The following is a 21,400-nucleotide window of genomic DNA, read 5'->3' as shown; positions in this document are numbered from 1 at the left end:
ACTCTTTTCACTTTTCACCACTCCTTTCCAGTGGTGCCCAGCGACAGGACAAGGGGCAACAGGCACAAACTGAAGCCGAGGAAGCTCCAGCTGAACCCGAGGAAGAACTTCTTCCCTCTGAGGGTGACGGAGCCCTGGCCCAGGCTGCCCAAGGAGGCTGTGGAGTCTCCTTCTCTGGAGATATTCCAGCCCCGCCTGGACACGGTGCTGTGCAGCCTGCTCTGGGTGACCCTGCTTGGGCAGGGGGTTGGGCTGGGTGACCCACAGAGGTCCCTTCTGACCCCCACCACTCTGTGATTCTGTGATTCTGTGAAATTCAGTAAAGATGAGGTGCAAAGTCACACCTAGAAAGAGAAAAAACCCCAACACAAGGAGCAGAAGCCGGTTCCAAGATGGAACAGTCGGATTTCGGTGAGATCCGAGGGACTCTTCCCCCCGCGGCATTCCGGCAGCGTTCCCGAGGGCACTCTGCTTGGCAGCCATGGCTCCGGGATGGTGTCAGTGCCCATCACCCCGCCCGGGAGCAGCGGGGCCGTGGCAGCCCCCGGCTGCTGCCCAGCCCCACAGCCTCCACGCATGGCCCCGCCAAGGCCCCCGTCCCTCGCACCCCGGGGCCGTGTTTCGCCCTGGCGTTGCTTCCCGCCGGCGGTGCCTCCTCGCCCGTCGGGCACCCCCAGGCCGCGGGGAGGGGACCAGCCCCGATCCCGCTTCCCCCCGCCGCCGCCGCCGCCATGTGGGACCGGGAGCCGTCGCGGCTCGGCAGGCCCGGCCCGCTGCGGAGGGCGGCGGCGGGCCCGTCCCGCGCTCCGCCGGGCCCCGGAGGCGGTGAGGGGGCGCGCGGTGCATTGTGGGCAGGGCGAGGAGCCGCGCCGCCATTTTGTCTCTGTCACTGGCAGCGGCGGCGCGGCCGGTCGGGGAGGAGAGGCGGCGGCGGAGCTTGGCCAGGGGGGATTCGGGCAGGAGGACACGATGATATCGGCCGCCCAGCTCCTAGATGAGCTTATGGGCCGGGACAGGAACCTGGCCCCGGATGAGAAGCGCAGCAACGTGCGGTGGGACCACGAGAGCGTGAGTGAAGCGGAGCCGCCTCTCCCCTCCCGCCGTTCCCATCCCCCTCGCAGGGCCGCCGTTTTGTCGTAGCGACGCGAACCGCGGGTTTACGGCTTCTCCCGGCCCGGGGGCAGCAGCGGGGGCGGGAGGAGGGGATGCGGGATGCGGGGGGGGAGGTTCCCCGGGCTTTGGCGGGGGCGCGGGTCGGGCCCGGGGCTGCGGGGCTCCTGCATGGCGGCCGCGGGGCGGGCTAGGCCCGGGCCGTTGCGCGGGAACCTGGCTGGGCCGTAAGACGAGGAGGAGGAACCGAGCGGCCGGGAGGGAGGAGGATCCCGCCATAGCAAGGCCGTGTGATAGGGATTGCGCCGTTGGTTGGGCTGCTGGGCGGGGAGAGGCCTTGTGTTTGGGTTTCGGCGCAGGGCAGGGGAGGGGGTTGTGTTCGCCGTGGCTGCGCCCCACGGAGCGTCCGCCGGCGGGAGTGGGGGGGGGGGGGGGTCGAGAGGCCTGAGAGCGGCTGGGAGCTCCCGTGGGGAGAAAGGAAAATAATGGGGCGGGGGCTGGGGAAGTTCTGCTCGGCCGGGTGGAAGCCCGCTGGCTTGCGGGAAGGGAGGTGAGACAGATGTGAGCGGCGTGGAAAACAAATGTCTCTGGATCTGTTCCTGAGCGTGGTGTTGGGGAAGGAAACAGAAGCGTGCAGACAAGCTGACCGATGGGACGTTGTAGCACAAGGAAGAACCTTAAGACTTTTGAAATTGAGGGTTTTGATGAGGGAAGCTGGCTTCCTTCCATACTTTCTCATTTAAAGGAGTTCCACATGTCCTGGGGGAGACTAACCTCAACAGTACTACTGTTAAGTAGTACCTATGTTTTTTTTGTTAGTGTGGTGATTCATTAATTTTCTGCAATAAGCAGTTCAAACAAAACTTTAAATATTATTACTATTGTTTTGGAGTGGGATTTGTCCCCAGGTATGGTTGAGCTTTAATGAATTATGACTTTTAGTGACATCCATCATAGTTGTAAGTTATTTCACAAAAAATCAATTACAGTTACAGAGTTCCTATAGCTGCGTATTTGGGAGGGATGAACACCTGCTGGGGTTTTTTTTCCCGTTCATGATACATTTTTTGAGTTGCAGTATATGTTAAGAGGAAGTGTCACAGTTACAAGTTTATTTATTACCTGTGTGATAGGAATTTCTGTGGTTTAAGGTGCAAAAAGCATTTAGCTCCTCCCCCCTTAGTATTTCTTGGGATGTTGTTAAATTGGGAGGAGGGAGAAGCAAGGAGAAACGCTTGCTGGTTTACATTGCTTCTGAATCACAGAGGTGGGAATTTCACGTTTTTAAACAAGAGTTATGTAAGTTTAAAGATGTCTAATACATGTTTTGATTTGTCTCAGAATGCATGAGATAAGGATAAATATCTGTCTTGTCTTAGACTCTGCATGTGCAAGGAATGTGGTGGTTTTGGTGTGTGGTTCCCCCCCCCCCCCGCCTTGAAAAATAGTGGTGTATAGGTAAGCTGTGCACATCACGAGGAAATTGTGAATTCAGGAATTTTCATGACCTTCTAAATATCATTATTCAGTTAAGTGTTCAGCTACACAAGTTTTTTTTATTCTGAACTCCAGAAGGAGCTGTTCATCTTTGGAAATAGGAAAGAAATGGCTTGAGCCGTGCTGGTCCAGGTAGAATAGGTAAGGGGATTGTTTTGGTTTCTTTCTTAAGGTGAGAAAGATTGAGGGAGAGTGAGGTTGCCTCATTCTGTTTAATCAAGTTCAGATTACTTTCTTCCTCTTCAAATGAGCAAATTTTCCATTTTAGGCTGAAAGGATTGACTGTAACCATAGGAATCTGTGTCTAAGCTGTTGTTTGTTTTGTTGTTTCAGAAACGGGGCCTTGTCTCTTCTTCCCCGTCCTCCTTTTACAATTTGGAAAGTGGAGAGCTGTCCTGTGTCTGAGGGCTTAGGGTTGAGCCATCAGTCTTGCAGGAACTGCTGCTGTTTTCTCTGCTTCTGCGTTTATTCCTGAAGTTTATAAGACCATAATTAAATGCAGCTTCTCTGAAAGGGATGTTTTCAGAGATTCCTATAGTCTACTGATGACTTCATTAAAAAAACTTAGCACTGTTAAAGCATAAAGATGTGTTTCAGTTTGACTTCCTGCATCACCTAAAGATTAAAATTGCAATGCTTACGTCTTTTAAAAGACAGGGAATGCAGATGAGGTTCAGATAACAACATTAATTCATCTGCTTTACCGCTTCTTTGCTTTCAGGTGAAATGGATATGCCGATGTCATTTCCTGTAAAATTAGACATATATCAACATGTAGCGTTCTCAGTGTAAGCATGTTGTACTCATACCAAAGTTCAGGATTTTGTGTCTCATTTCATCAGTTTTAGATATGGAAGGCTATCAATACAAGCTTACCTGTTTTCTTTACCCTTTGTAAACTGCATCTAATGGAGATCAAAAAATACATGGAAGATGCAGTGAAATACGAGATAGAAGTAGGTTGTTTTGAAGGTGTGGAAGCAGTGTGTGTGATAGCTGAGCATTTATTGGCAGTTCTAGTGAAACGTTGGTTGTGTATTGTAAAGCCTTTTGTTGAGCTTAAGTTCTTACTTTAAAGTTTGATATGATTAAAGCCTTGAATCTTAACAAAAATTAAATCCCAATCACTGTATATTTCAGTATCACAGCTCATGCTTAGATGATCAGTTCTAGTTTTGGCATAAAGGCTTTCTGTTTTGTATGCAGGAGGAAATCATTAGTGTCATATATTTTAGTCTCTGCTTACTGTCATATCCATAGCAAAGTATATTTCTGGAACGGTAACTTTATTGATTCATGCATTCGTGCTTTAGTGTACCATCTATACAAAACAAGTTCATGTGGAAACAGCAGTTGCCTAAGAGTTCTGAGGCTGTTCTGCAGCACAGGAAAGCTCAGCTCACCATTGACTACCCATACTTCGTGTAAGGCTTTGAGATCTGTGATGATTCCTTCAAGGTAAATTTAGTGTTTTTGGAAAGCGTGGAGGGGTGAGGAGCTGTTACAGACCGATGACTGTGAGCAGTCATCCGTGATAGGAATGCAGCTTCTCCAAATGTATGTTCTGTATATAAAATATGATTTGATGGTATTAGCTATTTATGATGTGTTACCCTTTTGGTTTTTTAATGCCAAAGAACCAAGTTGTTTTGCATCTAGATAGAATCTCAGAACTTAATCTTCCAGGGATTGAGAGAGGAAGGACTTAAGTGTTACTTGTTCTGGAAGAATATTCGTAATGGAAAGTTATCTGTAAGAGTGGGGTTTGGGAGAAGGGCTTGTGTTTGTCTGGGGTTGTGTGTGTGGGCATCACTCATAAAGTGTCTAATGCATGTGAACTTTAATGGTCTCAAAGAACTCACGTATATGAAGGAATTTGCTAGTTTTTGGTATGTAAGCCAGAATCTGCTGGATTTTATTCTCAGCCTTTTTACTAGGAATTGTCTGCCTAAAGGAATTTGCTTACATAATTGTTTATTACAGTTATACTGATACTTCTCTATCAGTAAATAATTTCTTGCAGAAGAGGAACAAGTGAATGTAGAAGTATTAATGATACAGAACTGTCATTGTCTTTATGTAGGAAAGCCATGAATTTGTTCCCAAACTCTGGAAGAGCTAACCATTGTTCTTGTCAGCTTAGTCAGCTTTGAGGTGAAGGATACTGCTTGCCCACCTCCAAGAGATTTCAAGGATTAGTGAATTTGAGATGAAGTGGAAAGTTGTAAGTGTCTGCCTGTGTTTGTTCTAGTGTCTTATCAAAATGTGAGACCCAAAGAGCTTTGGGCCACAGGCTATGGCTAATCCTGCCACAATACTTTGACAGTAACATTGGTCTGTGTTACGTCGTCTTGGTAGCGGAGTTGTCAGAATAATTTGGCAAAAAGGAGTAAGTGCTTGTTACTTGCATAGGTAAATATCCATACTAAACTGGCTGTTGCTCTGCTTCTGCAAACACGGAAGGTATTTCCTTGTTAGTTCTGACTTGTGCTAAGTGCAGCGCTCTGCTAAGCCACGGATGAGTAATGCCATTTGAAGCATATCACCTCTGTTTTGGTCCTTTAATGGCTCTGTGATGCCACAGCCATTTCTTGGCCCTTTCTATTCTTACTCATCATTGATTGCTTAAGACCAATTGTAAGTGCAGCTGACTGGCATCTCCACCTTGTCAACGCAGAGGTAACACACAGTGAAGCTAAGCCAGAATGATACCTTTCAAGATAGCTGCAGGAGTCTCTCAAGTAATGTTTTTCTATTGAAGCAAAATCAGTTGAAGAGCAAAACGGAACAAGTATGAGAAAGGGAGAAAATTGCTGCAGACACACTAGTCTGAACCACTGCAAGTATTTCTCTGCAGGCTGCCTCTCAGGAGAGAATGTCAAGGAATTCACTAGGTACCATAGCATCCAGAGCTAGTTAGGAGAAAATTGCTGCAACTTTTCAATGTGTGTGGTTTTTGTTGTTGTGTTTTTTCATCTATAAATAATTAGTACAATGCGTGACACATATTTAGGCTGCGTATTTTAATAGTGGTCACTGTAATTCTTGTAACCATCAGCTCGTAAGAGAAGGCTTTTCCTAGCAGTGCTGCTTCATAAAATAATTTAAATTATTTCTGGTGTTGTGGTTTTGTGGTTTGTTTTTTTCTGCATCATACTTCTGGCTCTGATAACTTTTCCTTTGCTCCTTTTGCTGCTACTTGTTTCAAAACTGTTACAGGCCAGTTTGCGTAATTTTTGAGCTGATAAAAGATGTTTTACAACTCTTTTTGCGGCATAATATGGTCAGACCGTTGTTATTGTGCTCTCTGTGTCTTAGGAAATTGCCTAATCCATCCCTGAATTTTTTTTGGGGGGAGTGCCTTTTCGCTGACCCTAATGCTTGGATGTGAGCAATGAGAAAATGAAGGCAAAAGAGAACATAGAGAGAAATTATATTTCTATTGACTAGTACAGGAGTTCATCCCAGAAACCACTCCCTTGAAACAACTTGATATTAAAACCAGTGATAGTGCGACTTTGAGAGAAGAGGGCAGATTCTGAAACCAGATTCTTGCTTCCTGACAAGAAACAATTTTGTGAGTGTTTCATAACTGTTTTTGATAAATTGCTTCAGATAGGTGCCACGGTGTCCTGCTTCATGGGAGAGTATTCAAATTATATAAGAATAAAGATTTTTTGTTTGTTTGTTTGTTTATTTGTTTTCTTGTGTCCATGGCTTGTTAGTAGAAAGTTTGATTATTTTTCTGTGTAATCTGTAAAGCAGTCAGTCCAATTTTAACTTCCATAGCCTAATTTGCAGTCTGGCAGTTAGCGTGGAAAAATAAATCAGACCATTCTAATTTGATCGACTAGTGTCACAGGCATTTCAGTGAGGTGTTAGGGTAGAGCAGGTTTTGGGTCGCTTTCCTTGCCCTCATTTGTTAAAATACTTCACAATGCATCCTAGGAAATAATATGTCACAAATATTTGTCCACAGTATATGTGAGAGTATTAGAACTAGGTTGTGATACCCACTAGCAATGATTAGACTTGCTAAATATTAGAAACTGGTATAACATAAGAGATACTAGAAGAATGTACACACTAGTTTTGGATTGACACTTAAGTTAGCTAATGGCAGTCACAGCTAGGGGAAAGGTTTGTTGAAGAATTAATGATTAAAGGTTGCTTATGAAGTTAAGGGTGAAGGTGTTTCTGACTTTATCTTTTTGGCTGTTCAGGTGGATGGACAGGAGATATTTCTGGGTATGAACTTCAAGAACTGACCAACTTCACTAGCTAAGCCCATGCTCATGGGTGAGGGTGAATAATCTTTTTAACAAAAGCTGGTATTGTCCTATCATATGTTAAGTATTTGCTGGCTAGGCTAATAAGTTGTGTTTTTCCTAACTTCCTGGTGGCATTTTTCTGTTACGAAAAAGAACCTGACTTGCTAATGTAAAAATAGGCTATGTAGAATCAAAACAAACCCTTTTTTAGTTGGCAGGAAACCAGGTTAAAATGAATGTCTTCTGTGTCTGCTTTAAGAGATACACAATGACGCTTTGAGTATCGTTCTTAAAGTAGGGATTTTTAAAAGCATTGGAATGGGGAAGCTTTTGGATAGTTATTGTGTGTGTTCTTGAGTCTTCGGATTGACATCAGAATCCTTGAGGCAGTACCTTATGTTTGAATGCTGATGGCTCCTGTTCTCCAAGCCCCTAGCACTGAAGAAATGGAGGCTGAACACAAACTTGTTATGGACAAGCTAAGTGGAACTTGCTTCCACGCCAGACATTCTCACCGCTTGTAGGTTTTCATGGTTAAGGAATTTGACAGTAACTTTTCTAACAGTCCACTCTGGTCTAATTACTTTGGAAATATCAAATACTGTATTGTATTTACAAATAGATGACACTTGCCTGCACTCTTAAATATTTAGCGCTAAAATTAAGATGTACCATTATTGCAATGGAAAGTATGATTTTTGATGTATTGTCATTAAGATGCACCTTGTAGCACTTACTGCAGCCATGTAACGCAAAGATACAGGGTGTATGTGTGTAAAACTTTCAGAAATTTTGCAGTGTACAAAGGGGATTTTTACACTGTATTCTAGTAAATAGAAGCAAATACTGAAATTGCCAATACATGAGAAAAAAAAAAAATGCCTGTTTCTTTCTTCTCTTCTGTCAGGTTTGTAAATACTACCTTTGTGGGTTTTGCCCAGCTGAATTATTTACAAATACCCGTTCTGATTTAGGTAAGTCTATAAGTCTTGTAATTTTTATTCACTTATATGTAATTACAATTGAACTTTTGTTGCAAACTACATTGTTACTGTTCATTGCTCTGTCAAAACACTTTGAAAATAGGCTTTATTTTTTCAAAGGACTGCCAGTGATACAGTATGTTAAGAGCAATATTTATTCCAGATCCTACTACTTCTAAGTGAAAAAAATATTTTTTTACTTCTTATTTTTTTTCTTACAGTGTCAGCTAAATTATTGGGTATGGGATGGTTTTCTCGTCCTGAAGTGCTGGCTTCTAGTTTGGTTTATTCTACCTAGACAGTGTTTTAGCTTATTTTTGTGTGAGTATACGTGTTTGAGCATCTTTACTTTAGAGGCTCATTTACTGTAATAGTTGTTACTGAAGCCCATCTCTCAGATACTAGCACCTTTCAAGCGATGGTACGCGGACAGCCTGTAGTTCGGAGATGGTAACTGGGAAATACAGGCTTCTTGTCTTAGCGTTGATTTCCAAGTCTATTGAAGAGTTTGATAGGCTGGGGAAGGTGGGGAATTTTAACATGATTACCTTCATGAACTTGGGCCACATACCTCCGAATTTTACTCTAAAGACCAGTGTTTTAAGTAGCCAGTTCTTTATTACAAAACACTGTCTGCAGCTTAGAAAATCCTTGCTGAAATTACCCTTCATACCTAATTTTTCTTGTTTTGCTTGAGGTTTATTTTTGTTTGTTTAAGGCCCCAGGTGTTTAAAGTATTATTTTGTTTGTGTAGTTTTACTGAGGTAGAACTTGATCTCGAAATTTTTTTGTATGAAGACTATATGTCATTCAGTCTCCTTTGATTTTATAGTTACTAAACCCTATCAGCATTCTTTTACTTTAATGTGTCTTTCAAACTCCAAGCAAAGGAAGCACAAAGGCATAAAAGTCCCTGGGAAATGTTTATAGCTCTGTTCTGTCATGGTGCATGAACAAATGCTGATGCAATGTGAATACAGCATTCAGGAATGCAAACTTAAACTTTTTGTGTGGTCTTTTTAGGTCCTTGTGAAAAAATTCATGATGAAAATCTACGTAAACAGTAAGTATGTTGGTTGATATGTTAATGCAAATAGTGTTCCTAGTATGCTTGAAATTTTTTAAAAGCAACCCAACCATGAGAAACTAACTGCTTTTTGATTTACGTAAGCATTTATTTAAATGCATAATATTCTCTTACCTTGAGCAAGAATTTGTAACATTTCAAGTTTAGTTATTTATTTTTCATATATAATGGAGTGACATGAGCTTTCATTTTTAAAACATTTTACCAGGTATGAGAAGAGCTCTCGTTTTATGAAAGTGGGCTATGAAAGAGACTTCTTGCGCTACTTACAAAGCTTACTTGCAGAAGTAGAACGCAGGATTCGAAGAGGCCATGCTCGTTTGGCACTGTCACAGAATCAGCAGTCTTCTGGGGTGAGTCTGGAAGAACCGCGGAGGAATTTTTTCCTCTAGATAGTGTCTTCGTGTTCTCTTTACCTTGTGTCTTTGGGTAAAATCTTACTGTTCTCCAGCAGATTCCCATTAGATAAATCTCTTCATCTGTTAGCCAGCAGATTGCATCTCGCCCTAGTGGACAAGCCAAGTGGCTCCACAGTCAGCAGGAGTCCTCCTCTGTTCTCCCTGTCTGTGTTTCCTCAGAACTGGTATCTGTTCTCCTCTCTGAACACTAATCCTGTCAAGTGTTATCTTTACCCTGTTAACCTTAGTTTACTTTCTCTTCCTTAGTTGCATATTCTTCTTTCCCTCCACTAGTAAGCTGTATCACAGTGATGTTACTGAAGTCGTCAAGTCCTGGGTGTCTCAGCAGCTGATGGAGCTGAATCCCGCTGTCAGCTGCCACCCTTAGGCAGGAGTCAGCCTCTTGCTGCTCCAGCACCACCGTTGGCAGGCAGTGATGGAATCACAAAAGTTTGAGAAAGAAGTACTTCTGTGCAACTCTTCTCAGTTACAAGCTGTATACTAGACAGCTGTTAATAGAAAGCTTAAACTGACTGGGAGAAAAAATCTACATGCTTACTCCACTCTTTTTTTTTTTTTCTTGTCCCCTGATTGATTTGAAGCAGTGACTCTAGCCTGTGCTCTGAGAGTTTTGTGGCTGCTGGTGTAGCTTTGCTGCTTTTTGCTGCTTCAGTTAATTGTTCTGTGCAAAGTCCAGTTGCTTCAGAAGGAGCTGTGGAGAGTATCTTCAGCCAAGAGAGCTTAGTGGCTGTGGAGTGGAGCAGAGGTTGTGGGGAGGCAGATGTAAGTCTGTTCTGGCAGCTTACGGAGAGGACATTACTAACAAGTGTATTTTGGATGAAGTGAGATTCTTTTTGCATTTATGCTCAGAAGTTGAATTTCAGAGCCCACGGAATTTCTAAGTCGTACTTGAGTGTCTGCAGAGATACGTAATTGCTGCATAGCAGTTTCAGAGTTTAAATTTAGGACTTTGAATTCAGATGTCTTGCCTTTTATGGGCCAGGGCCTTGAACGATTTTGTTGATTTAGGAGGAATTAGTGTGACTAGAGCTTGCTTCACTCAGCAAGAGTGGAGTAAGCTGTGTTGAGAAGTGTTTTACTTCAGACTAGACTATTACTAGTAGGTCTTCATGGGAGAAGAGGCAGGAGAAGGTTATTCCTGAAGTGTCTGTGGAATATGAGAAGACATATATTTGTGTGCTTTAAGGTTACTTTTAACAAAACAAAAAAAAAATCACTTATACTGTTCGGCAGGGAGCGGGACCTACCGGTAAAAATGAAGAGAAGATTCAGGTGTTAACTGACAAAATTGATGTACTTCTACAACAGGTGAGGTTTTTTTTACCCCCCGTAAGAGCGATCTCTTGCTTTTGTTACTTGATTAAAAATTATAGTTGAATTTTTTTTTTGTCTTTTAGATTGAAGAACTAGGTTCAGAAGGGAAGGTGGAGGAGGCACAGGGAATGATGAAACTTGTTGAACAGCTAAAGGAAGAGAGAGAATTGCTGAGGTCTACAACTTCAGTAAGTAATATGCTTGTAGTTCGGTCAGACTTACTTCAAAATTTGGTCTGACAGTGCATTCTCAATAACCTTGTCCTTGCACTGAAGGTATGCAAGTTCTGTGCAGAATTTATTAGACAGTAACATGACATTTAAATGTGTTATTCCAGTGTGTTGATTTAGCATGCTACCTTGAGAGTGGGTTTCCTCCTGCACACACGTTATGAAATTATTTACACAGCAGTGTTGGAGGTGAGCTTACATCTTACTCTAGTTCAGGTCTCAGTTACTAAGTTTTGCCAGGTAGCCTCTGCAATATTATTTCACTGAATTAGCAATATGACTGTATTACAGCAAGACCTTGTTTTAGGGCTGTGACTAGAGACAGGCATCTGTCTGACTTTGAGAGCTACAGAAGCCAAAAGTAATGTGTTAAATAGCAAGTTCCTGTCAACAAAAAGGAGCTTATATTTAAACATTGTATTTCAGTGTTTAATAATATGCTCAAATTGTGATTTCTGTTTTATTTTTTAAGTCCTTAAACATTGCAGGCAGTAGTGTTTGTGTCCATACTGTATGATTCATGAACATTGCACAGCAAAAATCACTTGGGTTTATGGTGAAATTCCAGTGTATTTCTCGTATGTCTGTTGAAACAGTGAATTAATTTCACTACTATCCTTTTAAATAGAGGCTCAGTGTTCCTTTTTGCATTTCTTCATTCCTTGAGGTGTACTCCATGGTTATTCTGCAGCTCCAGACATCGGGGTTGATGCCAAAGAAATCATCTTAAGAGAGAGCGGATTTTTATTTCCTTAATCCAGAGACTGCAAAGGAAACTGCAGATATGGTTATATACGTATTAATCCTTTGCAGTGAGGAAGAAGATTTGTGTTGTGTGTTCTCTAGTTGACTCTTTCCTTGTGGCGTACATGAAATGGGTGTATGTAGCCCATTTTTGCTGTGTTGTCCTAGTAGGTGCAGTGTTCCGAGGACAAAGCCTGCAGTTATGATTTTCAGCTTTTGCTAGTGCCTAGGATTTGACAACAGTAACGATAAAGGTCTAAACCTCTTAACTGGCTTCTGGCTAAAACTTTTATTTTGCTTTATGGAATATTTTTCTTTTGCAGACAATTGAGAGCTTTGCTGCCCAAGAAAAGCAAATGGAAGTTTGTGAAGTTTGTGGAGCCTTCTTAATTGTAGGAGATGCACAATCCAGGGTAGATGACCACTTGATGGGAAAGCAGCACATGGGTTATGCCAAAATAAAAGCTACTGTAGAAGATTTAAAAGTAAGTATCTCTTCTGTTATTGAACATGAAAAATTGCTTGGAGGCTTCCTATGGTAAACAAAAGGCTGTCCAGTGGACTTTCTCAAGTGGGTGAAATACTCCGAAGATGGCATATAAAAATTAAATGGAATCCCACTGCACATTAGTGCTGTGCTTGCGTGGACATTCTTTGTCGTATGTGATTACACTAGATGTAAGCGAAGATATAAATTCACATGGGAATTTTTGTGGCCTTTGTAAAGAACTGTAGTGTGGCCTCTGTTCTTGTGAGAATGACAAGCAAAAAAGTTCTGCAAGACAAAGGATTTGTGTTTCGGGGATTTTAGAAGGTGCTTCTATGTAGGCCATGCTTTGTTTGGGAGAAAACCCTGAAGTATTTTAAAAGCTTAAGCTTCTACATCCTTGGAATTGTATTGAATTATCTATCTTGATTAATCTTCATTTCTTTGAACTTTTCTTTAGGAAAAGTTAAGAAAAAGAACAGAAGAACCTGACCGTGATGACAGGTTAAAAAAAGAGAAACAAGAACGAGAAGAACGAGAAAAAGAGCGGGAACGGGAAAGAGAAGAGCGGGAAAGGAAGAGACGACGTGAAGAAGAAGAAAAGGAAAAAGAGAGGGCTCGTGATAGAGAGAGACGTAAAAGGAGTCGTTCACGGAGTAGACATTCAAGCAGAACATCTGACAGAAGATGCAGCCGTTCACGAGACCACAAAAGATCGAGAAGCAGAGAAAGAAGGCGAAGCAGGTACGTGTTTGTGTGTGTGTGGAAATATTTTCATTTAACTTACCAAAAGGTAAAAATCTTGTGGGGACTTGATCTGTCAGCATGGGCCACATCACTGATTTGTTAGCTTTGTTGTTCTTATTTCTTAAGTGAAGATGTACTTTACTGTTTCTAAGGATAAGGAAGTTTTGCTGCGTATTTACTGTTTTCTCTCCATTTTTGGAAGCAGATGACACCATTGTGATGGAAGTGGTCTTATGAGGGAGCTATGAGTAGACAAATGCTCCCAAAGAACAGGATCTTGTTTTTTTTCCCGAAGTTGGTCTTTAATTCTTAGTGGTGGATATTTTTAAGCTGTGTAGTTGAACATTTTGCATAAATGAAGAAGGCAATATCCAGCCAGGTCTTAGATACTGAGAAATGTTTATATATAGTATGCTAAGGCTTGTTTTAAATACTTGTTTTTGGCAAATAATCAAAGTATTGGAAAGTGCTGTTGTTTTACTGTTTTATCTTCTGAGTTAGAAAATAAAAGCTGACATCTCCCTTCTTGAAATTTTCTCTGAACGTTAAGGAGTCGTGACCGAAGAAGAAGCAGAAGTCATGATAGGTCAGAAAGAAAACATAGGTCTCGCAGCAGGGACAGGAGACGATCAAAAAGCCGTGATCGGAAATCCTACAAGCACAGAAGCAAAAGCAGAGAGAGAGAACAAGACAGGAAGTCAAAAGAAAAAGGTATGTTTGTGTGAAGACTGAGTTTGTATCAAGTTCTGAAACTGAGCTTTCCCTAAAGTCTCAGAAGCTCTTAATCTTTCAGTGAGTGACTTGAAAGTTCTTCTTAGCATCAAATCAGATCTGGTTTTATAAACTTGTATATGGTGCTGTTAACCAATTTGAAGCATTTTGTTCGTTCCAGTTATTGTTAATGCACTTGTGTGCATAGCTACACCCCACTGTCCACCTCATATCTGTTACAGTAGTTATTAAAAGCCTACCACTTTGTCCGCAAATCAAGTGTACAAGGATTTTGATGTATTATAAGACCTGTTTACCTTTATAAAAACATAAGCCTGTAAACAGATTTTCGTAAGAGTGAATATCTTTTATTCCTGCTGTTAGCAGATACTTCTGTATATGTGTTTCGTGGGAGACTGGTAGCTGTGTTTTTGCCTGTACCATCTATTACTTCTCTTACACTATCATGTTTCCTTTATTTTCCTTTAACAGTGCTTTTAAGTTGTTTTCTTTTTTTTTTTTCTGTTCTATGAATGCAGTCCAAGATAAATCTTGCAGAATTTCTGTAATGCTCTAAATTGCAATTTCATGCCCTTTCCCCAATCTCCTGTTCTTCTCTCCATCCTTCCCCCTTGATTGGGGTTTTCTGTGTTTGTTTGTTGTTTTTTTTTTTCCAAATGAAGTGAGATTTGCTCTGTCAGTATTCAGGTGAGTCTCAAAGGAGTGCTGTGTTAGTCCTTGGAACACTTCATAGCACTACGTGCCGTGTACAACAGCATTGATGATGGTGACTCACTGCTTCATCAAAGGCTGGTGTTCAGAAGCTTTACCTTTAAATAGGGTAAAAAAGAGCTACACTGCAGACTGACATTCTGTGAAAAGATACTAATTCACTGTTATTGCTAAATTTCCCACTTTGAAAATATTTTGAAACTTCTAGAGGAATGTGATACTAACTGCTGGCTTCAGCTACTGGCTCTGTTGGGGTGCTGACTAATAGTCTGAGACGGCCACCCCACTTTATTTTTAGAGCTGACCGTCAGTAATGGATGAAACAATTCTGTTACGTTTCTAAGGTACTTTTGAGGTTCTCTGGAACAAAAGATGCTATGTGCATTTTTCTGGATTGCATACGCCCTACCCTTACTTTTTCCATATTTTTCCAGCGGATTAGTTCTCAAAACATTGATAATGTTTCATGTATTTTTTCTTGCCTGACTTCCTTGGACCGTTTTAATTTTTCTGGTTTAAACTGTGGTGCATCGTTAGTATTGATGCGTCTCTCATTTTGCTTTGCTCTCTATAAGCGAGTGGGTTTTAGCTGCTTGCTCATTGGCAGTGGAACTGATGCCTAGTGTTTAAACTCAGATTCAGTATTGTAGCTTATATCTGTCCCTTTTTTACTTTATTCCTACCTGATAATTGTGCCTTTTTTGCCTACTTTGTGAACACATTTCTGGTACTTAGTCAAGAATGTTCTATTCAGTATTCTGTCTGTATCTGTGCGTATAAATAACCGTGTTCTTATTTATTCAAATTTTGTCTGTTTTTGAGCTTAATGGCTTTTCAGTTCTTTCCTTAATACTTCCAAAATAGAGGAGCTAGTGAACTTTCTTCAGCATCTCAATATTTTTAGTTTTAACTTGACTGATTTCCTTGCTGGCCATTTTATTTGCTGCTTGCTACTTTCTTCCTCCAGAAATGAGAACAGTGAGGTGATGCTATGAGCTGGGATGAAAATTCCACCCGGGAAAATCAGTTACTTTTTTTGACTATGTAATTATAACACTTGTAGAAACATAAATAGGCCTTGGAGAAGGACTGTAATGCTGAAGAACTTTAGGTTTTTTCCCTTTGCTGGGAAAATCTTAAATTAAAAAAAACGATGGGGAAAAAAGGAAAAAACCAAACCAATAGTATTTAACAAGCAAGCATTGGATTTCTGTGATGAAGCTGTAAACACCATTCCATCCTCACGTTTGCAGTGCAGCATTGTAGGTCGGTAGTTAAGTGGATGGCTTTAAAGGTTCATATATCTGAAGTGTGTGGCTGGCTACATGCTCTCCTGTTTGCACAAAAAGAAGTAATGTAGAAGTTAAGTCTTAACTTACTACGTTTACTGCTCCATTGGGAATGCTGGCTTCAGAATCTAACTGTCGTTACACACACCACTGATCTGCCATTATGAAAGCAAGCAGCAAAGGCCTGGCTGTAACTACTCATTGGTAGTGCCTTTCATCTTGAAATCTCAAACTGCTGTATAAACATGAATCTTAACAGGAAACAAAGCAAGGCACAGTTGCTCAAGGCTTGCATACTGTTGCACATTAAATTGGTGCCATACTTTGAAAATTCAGAAGCCCTGGCTTCTTGTTCACTAAAATACTGTGGAATACAGTGACCTTTAAGATTGTAAGAAAAAAATATATGTAAAAATACACTTAATTTCCGACTCAGGTTTCAGGAACAGGGATACACTTGCTAACGGAGGGAGCCACCAGCCATAAACACCAGATGAGCATTAGCTTAATGTAAAGCAGCAGAACGCAACTACTGTTCATGTAAACTTAACTTCAGAATAGGTGGAATAAATAGCGGGCTTTTTTTTAAGAATTAAAGAGCTGTTCTGCAAGTACCTTCATTTTATGAAGGGTTAATTCTGGAACATGCCTCCAGACCACTTTAACTTGGCTCTTTACCTTCCCTAATCAGATTTCATATACTTATATAAAAATAATTGTATTTGTGATTGTGTTTTCATGTTGGTGATTAAACCTCAGCAAATACTGTCAGAACACCTAAACCCTCCGTACTACTGGATATTATGTTTGATTGAGTTTTGCATTCTCTGAACAGTCAAACCGTTCACATTGTCTTGGTAAGAATTCTCACGAAATGTATCTCAGTTGCCCACACGAACTCAATAAGAAAAATGTGCATGTGTTGAATCAGGAAGTAAAGTCAATATTATGTGATTATACCTAATAGATCACAGCTGAAATAACATACAGTTTCAACAGCAAAGTAATCGTATGTGCTTTTAAAGAAAGAAATCTTACTGATTGAAAATACAGTGGAGGAACCTAACTGCTTGCAGATACTCCAGGAGTTGAAAGAAATTCAGTTATTGGAATATTTGTTGAATACACTTTCTCAATTCTACTTGGCACATTGGAGGTTTGCTATGGTAAACCTACTTTATCATTAAAGTTTTTGGAAGAGCTTCATCTTCCATACCACAGTTTAATAGTAGTTTTTTAACCTTAAACAAAATTATCCTTCCTGACCAAATTGAAGAAACAAACAAGACAGAACAAAACCCTGCACACTGCACATCCATAGGGCTATTAAGATCTACCATATCTACATAGGACAGAAGATAAGATTATTGGACTGACTACTAGTCCTCTGCGGGGAAACAAGACTACTATTCCTCAGTGGATCTACGTGTGCATCGGAGATACCTATAAGACACAAAAAGAAGACTTTTTAACAAGGTTAGTTAGAGTGCAATCTACCTGCGGAGTTGCAAAACTGAGGGCAGACAGATACAAAATTATTAGTTCTTCAGTTAGCTTTTTGACATCGCGGCGTGCTTTCTCCAAGCACCGTGCACTGGATGTGCTGCTTCAGCTGAACCCTCAGGAGCGGTGTTCATCAGGCAGTTGCCCTCATTTCTGTGTGGCGGCTTTACCCCTCCTTTTGGTGGTCTGTCTTAAAGCAAAGAATTCGGGATGTTGCCTCTCTTTTAAAGCTTAATTTCTACTTTGTGTTCTGGAATATGAAAGTGTATTATGCCAGTGTAGGTGATAACTTTATTTAAAATAGCTTTTTCAGAGTGTTTGATCTGTGTGCTCCTGTGTTGAGGGGAGATTATATATATATATATATTTATATTATTTATTTTAATTGCCCGAATAGAAGGGAATAGTCAGAAAAAAGAGCATGAATGTTGTTCTGTATGATGACATCTGAGAGGTTGGTTTTTTGGATTTTTTTTTTCTTTCCAAAGTGTCTTTACTGATCAAAGGTTGAATATTATAGTGTGAAGTAATACAGAAGGAATTGATACTTTTATTAAATCTGCAAATACTGAATTTAGGGATGAGGCATGCAGCTCTAATACTGAATGTATTTCTTCCCGTGGAAATAATTTTTGCTTCTGGCTTCCTTTCTTCTTTGAAGGTCATTGAACAAAAGATGACTTTTTCAGCAGTGTAACAAACTTGTCAGTCAGCTTTCCAATTCATGGTGAAATTGTGGGGTCTTTCCCACCTTGCTGTTCCTTTGCCTTTGGAAAATAGTACTTTTTACATATTCCCAATTTAATGAGTGGATTATAAATGACTGCTGCTTTTATAAAATTGAAAATTAATAATGCTGACAAGCATGCAGCTTCTGTGACATGCTGTACAGTAAAGTTAACTTTGATTGTCACTGTGATCCCCACCTTCCAAGCCTAGTGGTGCTTAATACTGTTTGTTTCCCCAGTTACTGGATTATTTGGGGTTGCTAGTTTTTTTAATTGGCAAGTATTGATTTATTTGATAATGCACTGATGCATTGTCAGATCACTTTTTTCTGATTCTGTTTTCAAGAACCATATCTAATGAGTATTGTAAGCCAAAGAAGGCCATATATGGCATAAATTAGAACTTGGGGACAAAGAGAGTCCCACGATAAGTGAGGAAGCCACGCACCATAATTGCACATTTGCCTAACTTCTCAGCTGCCTCTTTACCCCCAGTTTGTGCATTTCCAGACAGCTGAGTAGCTGCCTTTGGTAGGAGGTCTGTCCTTTCTCCTTTTTTCCCCACCCTGTACTGTCCACTTTGACCTTTTTTTGTACCTCTCTGTTCCAGCATGGTAGTCGGAAGCCTATTTCTGTAATTTGAGGATTACTGTTACTGCTATAGAAAGTAATTGTCCCATTTTGTATGCAATATATATCTCACATGTGCAATGTTTGTTTTTATTTTGAAATCCATGGTCAATGTCTTCTTTCATGGCAGAAAAGAGGGGATCTGATGATAAAAAAAGTAGTATGAAGTCCAGTAGTCGAGAAAAACAGAGTGAAGACACAAATACAGACTCGAAGGAGAGTGATACTAAGAATGAGGTCAATGGGACCAGTGAAGACATTAAATCTGAAGGTGACACTCAGTCCAATTAAAACTGATCTGATATGACCTCAGATCAGACAGAGGTAAGTGCATTATTTCAAACTTTGATTAGGGCTTTTTGTTACTGTTTAACAGTGCAGCGTAAGTATGCACAGATGAAGATGGAACTAAGCCAAGTAAGAAGACATACTAGAGCACCTTCTGAAGGAAAAGACAGTGTAGTCCTGCAAAACATTTTGAGGTACATTGTTTTGTCTCAGCTATTTTGTAGCAGACTCGTGCCCCCCATTAGTGTGCCTCTTTGGGACATATTTGTAATATAGTCACCATAGAAAAATTAATTATCCTTTTTTATTTTTAGGGATTTTGTTATCGTTTTTTTAAAAAATGGAACTGTTTTTGTATTTAAGTCCATATTGTGTTGGTACATCAGCAGAAACTTTTGCTTTAATACTTAATATTTGAGGCACATGTTGGACTACTTTGTTTTCATATAAACTGCTAGTATTTCTTTGTCAAGGATGTTTCTAGTTTTTTTGCTTTATTGCCTTGCATTCTAATGCAGTTTGTTCTGTAACTCGAGAGCCAGTAGCATTGGATTGATGGAAGTGTAGGGTTTATGAATTATTGCAGCTGACTACCATACCTCACACAGCGTTGGTGTTGTGAGCGGCCCATGAAAAGCCAAATTAAAAATCAAGGATTCAGTCAAACTAAGCAGGTACTCATGCCAGGTACTCCTTTCTCTACCCACATCCATGTTTGAATGCTGTTGCCTGTAATCTTAAAGCTTACTGTTGTGTTTTTGATTTTCAAGATAGTGAAAAGGACTTTTTGTGTATTGTGTGAATACTGTAAATCTGATGTTAACAGAATGGAATTTTCTTTCAACTGTGTGTAGGGATGCAGTGCTGCCCAGAATTAGATATCTTTAAAGAGTTTAAAATGCAATAAACACTACATAATAATCGCCTTGTAACTTTCAATGCAATTCAAGTCTTTAAGAGGTATGTGTTTAATATTTCCTACTGTGTAGGAGCATTTGCAGTCAGCCATAGTACAGAGAAGTGGAATGGCTGATAACAGGCTTCTAAGGCAAATGTAAATGCAAAGACAGATGCCACCAGATGCTTACAGTGTTCATGGCAAGAGTGTATGCTGAAAAACTGTTTGTTGAAATGAAACAGATAAACAATAGGAAATACAAATACTGTATGAAAAGGAAAACTTGCAGGTTTTTTCCCCACTCTTGACGTAGCTTTCTTACTCTTACAGAAGGTCTTTAGTTGTATTCCTGAAATAAGGAACTAACAATGGAGAGTACAGCTGATAAATGAGCTTCTTGCAACATAAATTGTTACTGTAGTTTCATTATTTACGCTAGGAACTCTTCCACACTTAATGTTGATTGTTAAACCATTCATGCTACATTATTGCTTCTAAAGACAGTCATGTTCAATGTTGACACTTTGTAGAGTTAAGATGACAGCTAACAACTGGGCCAATGTGTAGGAATGGTAAACAAAATGCTCTCAATGCTGTCTAATTGTCTGTTTTCCCAAAATTTTGCATTATAGGACTACTACATGAAGAGTCTGCGAAGACAGCGGACGACAGCTTAAACTGAAGATCTGCTTTAAAATGAGGTGAAAGAAAGCTGTAGTGGCGTAGAAAAATATAAAGTTGAGTTAGAATTTTTTTTTTTATAAAATTTAATTCAGGACTGGTGTTTCCTCCCAGAGTTCAGAAAGATGTGTTGATAATAGCACATATGCTACTGAGAATATAAGTCCTGTATCCTTTTTTTCTCTTAAGACTTTTTAAGATAAGAAACCAACATAACCTGAACACATGGCTTGCTCAGTGTTAAATTGCAAGTTTTCATTCTTGGACTTTAAAACACAAGAATAAATGTTTAGTATTTGTGTGAATCGAACTAAAATGAATCCCATTTTTACAACTAAGCTATTCCTAGCTTCTTGATATACGAGAAATGGAAATAAAGTATCTTTGAATTTCTGTTACAAATTTGATTGTCTCTGTCATTGAACGTTTAATATTAAATAAGTTTCTTTCCTAATAAATCTACTCATGTCTTCAAGCTTAGTCCATTAATTTGGATGCTTAGTTATTCTGTGGTGTTTGTGGGTTTGGTTTTTTTTGGTGCCATTGGTTAGTATTTCATTTCGAGCTTACTTTTTCAGCAGTCAGACGGCCGTTGGATTCTGTGTCCCCTAAAACGTGCAGCTTATGCTGCAGTGGGTTAAGAAATTATAGAAATCTTAGAGTAACAATGTGGGCCCTAAGCAGTTAGACTTTTACAGCATTATCAGAAAGATGCCACTGCTGAGAGTGGCCATCAGGCTGCCTTGATATTTGCGTGGTAGTATCAGTCTGTAATATTAATTAACAACTATATGCAGTTGGTAAGTGTGCACAGCCTGCATGTTACAACAGATACAGGGGAGGTGAGACATCCCTTATGCTTTCTTACGAAGCTGTAGCGCCAGCAAGCCTAGTTCTGTTGGAAAAGAACTGCTGTGTGTGCTGTTCAGCAGTAGAGACAGTGGAGTGTACTTCAGTGCTGGTGCTGTAAGGCATTGAATTTACCTTCTTAAAGTATCATCCTTCGTGGTAGTATTCAGGACATGACCATACAGGTAACTGAGGTCATACT

General features: G+C 40.4%; 1 protein-coding gene across 7 annotated transcripts; it reads left to right on the top strand.

Annotated features, from left to right (window-relative positions):
* The first annotated feature begins 861 nt into the window (after window positions 1–861).
* On the top strand, window positions 862–20,803 carry LUC7L3 (LUC7 like 3 pre-mRNA splicing factor). 7 transcript variants are annotated; one of them, XM_075441355.1, is made up of 13 exons: window positions 862–1,068; window positions 7,786–7,852; window positions 8,885–8,924; window positions 9,157–9,301; window positions 10,601–10,675; window positions 10,765–10,869; window positions 11,979–12,140; window positions 12,603–12,886; window positions 13,440–13,600; window positions 18,613–18,753; window positions 18,859–18,964; window positions 19,379–19,444; window positions 20,301–20,794. In XM_075441355.1, exons 1-12 carry the CDS (start codon window positions 970–972, stop codon window positions 19,401–19,403), a joined length of 1,410 nt encoding a protein of 469 aa, XP_075297470.1. In that variant the 5' UTR covers window positions 862–969; the 3' UTR covers window positions 19,404–19,444; window positions 20,301–20,794. The 7 variants fall into 7 exon arrangements, with proteins under 7 accessions (XP_075297470.1, XP_075297469.1, XP_075297471.1 ...); XM_075441354.1 differs by having other exon boundaries at window positions 19,379–20,800; XM_075441356.1 differs by lacking the exon at window positions 19,379–19,444 and having other exon boundaries at window positions 20,301–20,793.
* The last annotated feature ends 597 nt before the right edge of the window (window positions 20,804–21,400 follow it).

Source organism: Opisthocomus hoazin, chromosome 21 (genome assembly GCF_030867145.1).
Source record: "Opisthocomus hoazin isolate bOpiHoa1 chromosome 21, bOpiHoa1.hap1, whole genome shotgun sequence".
NCBI lineage: Eukaryota > Metazoa > Chordata > Aves > Opisthocomiformes > Opisthocomidae > Opisthocomus > Opisthocomus hoazin.
This window is presented reverse-complemented; position numbering and strand designations above follow the sequence as displayed.

Bases quoted from the DNA above. Each gene is read 5' to 3' on its own strand.
- LUC7L3 (XM_075441353.1), top strand. From the start codon at position 970: ATGATATCGGCCGCCCAGCTCCTAGATGAGCTTATGGGCCGGGACAGG. The intron at 8,925-9,156 runs GTAAGTATGTTG...ACATTTTACCAG, and splicing joins GATGAAAATCTACGTAAACA to GTATGAGAAGAGCTCTCGTT. The intron at 10,676-10,764 runs GTGAGGTTTTTT...TTTGTCTTTTAG, and splicing joins TTGATGTACTTCTACAACAG to ATTGAAGAACTAGGTTCAGA.